At 34.0% G+C, this 3,031-nt stretch overlaps 1 protein-coding gene across 1 annotated transcript; it reads left to right on the top strand.

Moving 5' to 3' along the window:
• Window positions 1–1,423: 1,423 nt before the first annotated feature.
• Window positions 1,424–2,425, top strand: LOC110036066. The gene has a single exon (XM_020740413.1). It carries the CDS (start codon window positions 1,585–1,587, stop codon window positions 2,281–2,283), a length of 699 nt encoding a protein of 232 aa, XP_020596072.1. The 5' UTR covers window positions 1,424–1,584; the 3' UTR covers window positions 2,284–2,425.
• The last annotated feature ends 606 nt before the right edge of the window (window positions 2,426–3,031 follow it).

The raw sequence follows: 3,031 nt of genomic DNA, 5'->3' as shown, positions 1-3,031 counted from the left end.
AAAGTCTATAATACATCGTTAATACAGCGAAAAAGTGAATTTCATCAGGGAATATTTATGGTTTCCAGTAAAATTTTCATTGGAAATAGAAGTTTTTTTTTGTGATTTTTGTTATGTTGTGATTCTAATGCTAATGAGTTGCCTCGCCTTTCGTTTATTTATTATTGATTTTTCGTTTTATTTAAACAGGAGGTGGCTTCTTATGGGTAAGATTTTAAAAATAGTTTTTTTATAAAATTTTAATTTTAAATAAATGCTAACAATTAAAATATTCTAATAGACAAAATTGTCACATCAACATATGATTTTGCCACAATCATGCAAAATCGCTCGCTCACTTAGTGATTTTTCTTCGCCATCAGAAGCAAAATCGTCTGCTAATGTAGTGATTTATTATAAAAAAAATTATTGAGACTAAATATATGTTATTAAAATTATATTATAAAATCATAACATCAAGTTAGCTCATTTGGTTGAGTGGAAGGTTTCTAACTTTGTAATTGCGGGTTCAAATTTAATAGTTGCTTTATTGGAATATAGTGTTTTAATTATTTTTTAAAATTATTAATATAACAAATAAATTAAAATTATTTTAAATTTAATAAATATTGCTTGTTTAAAATATTTTTTTAAAGCATTTACTTAAAATAAAAAATTTATAAAAAATGTTAATTTTAAAATTGTGCCCGTTTTAGATTGCCCACTTTTTAGAGTGTTATCATATGATTCTTGAAAAGCTATGATTTTCGGTGAATCTTTTGGCATTTGAATATTTATTTATTTGTGAATATTTCATTGGATTATTTGTTTATTAGTAAAACATATTTATCTGATATTTTGTTATTTAAAGTGAATTACCAAATTTGACTTATCAATGGAGACAAACAAGCTTATTCTTATGCATTATATTCTCCTAATATATTTTTGGGATAATTATATATAGTCCATCTGAAATATTGATATTTGCAAATTAACCATCCAAATGATTTTTTTGCACTACGGAACCATTTTATGTGCTCGTACAACGATCTAAATCTTGAGAATTTGATAAAAATGAATAATACGAGTTGGGGTGAATAGCAAGCTTAGGGTGATCTGTATGTAAGAGGATGTTTGATTTGTATAATGAATAAAATGGGTTGGGGTAAATAGCAATTCAATTTTTTTCCCATGAATTTTGATATTTCGTGATATTTGAGGGATAATTTGAAAAATGGATGAAAGAGGATGTTTGATTTGTAAATAGCAAGCTTAGGGTGATCAGTATGTAAATCAGTATATTTTTTATTTTCATTTTAAAAAATCCAAATTTCTAGAATTTTTTTGCAACAGCCCAATAAATCGATATGAGAGGAACACAAGGGTATTCTATAATGGAGACGAGATTGATCTAGTCAACACTGTAATTCATTAACCACAAGTCGCTGATTTCCAAGTCTTTTAAGTCTGGTCTATTTTCATGGCCTGTGATAATGATTGAAATCTGAGAGCCACTTCTATCCTCCTAATACTTTTCTTCTTCAAACTATTATATATACAACTCCCCGTTCTCCGGTACGTCCACACAACCAACCAATCTCCAAAATGAAGACAACTCTTTTATCACCTCCCTCCCTCGCCCTCTTACTCACCATGGCCGCCGCCGCAGCAAGAGTCTCCTTCGCCGTCGATTACGAAGTCACCAACAACGCCATCGGCACATCCGGCGGAACCCGCTTTGACTCCGAGATCGGCGTTGATTACACCAGGCAGGTCCTTTCGGATGCCAGCTCTTTCATCTGGACCACTTTCAACCAACCCAACGAAGGCGACCGCAAGAACGTACAACTCATCACCGGCCTCATCGAGAGCATGGATGGCGTCGCCTACACTGCCGGAAACACTATTCACGTCAGCGCACAGTACATAGAGAATTTTTCAGGCGACGTGAAAACGGAGATCACAGGCGTGCTTTACCACGAGACAACGCACGTGTGGCAGTGGGACGGGCAGGGACAGGCGCCGTCAGGGCTTATAGAGGGGGTGGCTGACTACGTGAGGCTCAAGGCCGGGTACGAGCCCCTCGACGGCCATTGGGTGAAGCCCGGGCAGGGTGACCGGTGGGATCAGGGCTACGACGTTACGGCACGATTTCTTGATTACTGTGCTGGGTTGGACTCTGGGTTCGTTGCCAAGCTTAATGCTAAGATGAAGGATGGGTATAGCGATGATTTTTTTGTGGAGCTGCTGGGTAAGACTGTAAATCAGCTGTTTAGCGACTACAAGGCTGCATATGGGGGCTGAGACTTGATGTGTTCACCTGACGTCCTTACGTACTGTACTAATAATATTACTGAAATGAATGTCTTAATCAGAGTATTTCTGCTATACTAATATAAACTTAAATTCCCTTTTAATAGATCAGAAACAGCCATCGGTTAGCTCGTTTTCCCGGTCCGCTTAAAATTTGCCCGTGATCCTCTTTCCCAACTAGAAGAAACACCCCTCAATTTGTACTCCTACAACTTTCATAATAGCATATCAGCATACATAATTAATACAATTAGCCATCAAAGATAATTTCTTATCCCTTTGCATAGATACGACATAATTGCTATTAATCTGTATATCTAATACCAAAACTTTCATATTTAAACATATGACATTCAAGTATTGAACATTATGTAGAAAATTTCTCTATTACTATTTTTTAAGGCTAAAATACATCATCTCATGGATAAATTTATAAAAACAAATTGCAATTGCTATAAATATCAAAGCTTACGTGTTATATATGCAAATATGTAAATATTATGCGGTGTGCATGTAAACTTTCAATAATACTGAGATCATTAGAAGTAATTAAAGGATTTAAACTGGTAGAGATGTGGATATTTTATCAACTTGAAAATAATTTTAAGAATAGTTTCATGCTGCTTAAAATTAGAATTATTTTCATTTGACTCTTAAAAATTAATATACTCTGTTTATTTTCTCAAAAAAGAAAACTTTGATCTTATTCTCTCTTGCTTTAGCAATCGCTATTTCTAGA

The sequence above is a fragment of the Phalaenopsis equestris genome, unplaced genomic scaffold, assembly GCF_001263595.1.
Source record: "Phalaenopsis equestris unplaced genomic scaffold, ASM126359v1 Scaffold202121, whole genome shotgun sequence".
Lineage (NCBI taxonomy): Eukaryota > Viridiplantae > Streptophyta > Magnoliopsida > Asparagales > Orchidaceae > Phalaenopsis > Phalaenopsis equestris.
The sequence above is the reverse complement of the archived record's forward strand: the minus strand, read 5'-3'. Positions and strand labels throughout refer to the sequence as shown.

Excerpts from the sequence above, each read along its gene's own strand:
- LOC110036066 (XM_020740413.1), top strand. The coding sequence starts at position 1,585 with ATGAAGACAACTCTTTTATCACCTCCCTCCCTCGCCCTCTTACTCACC.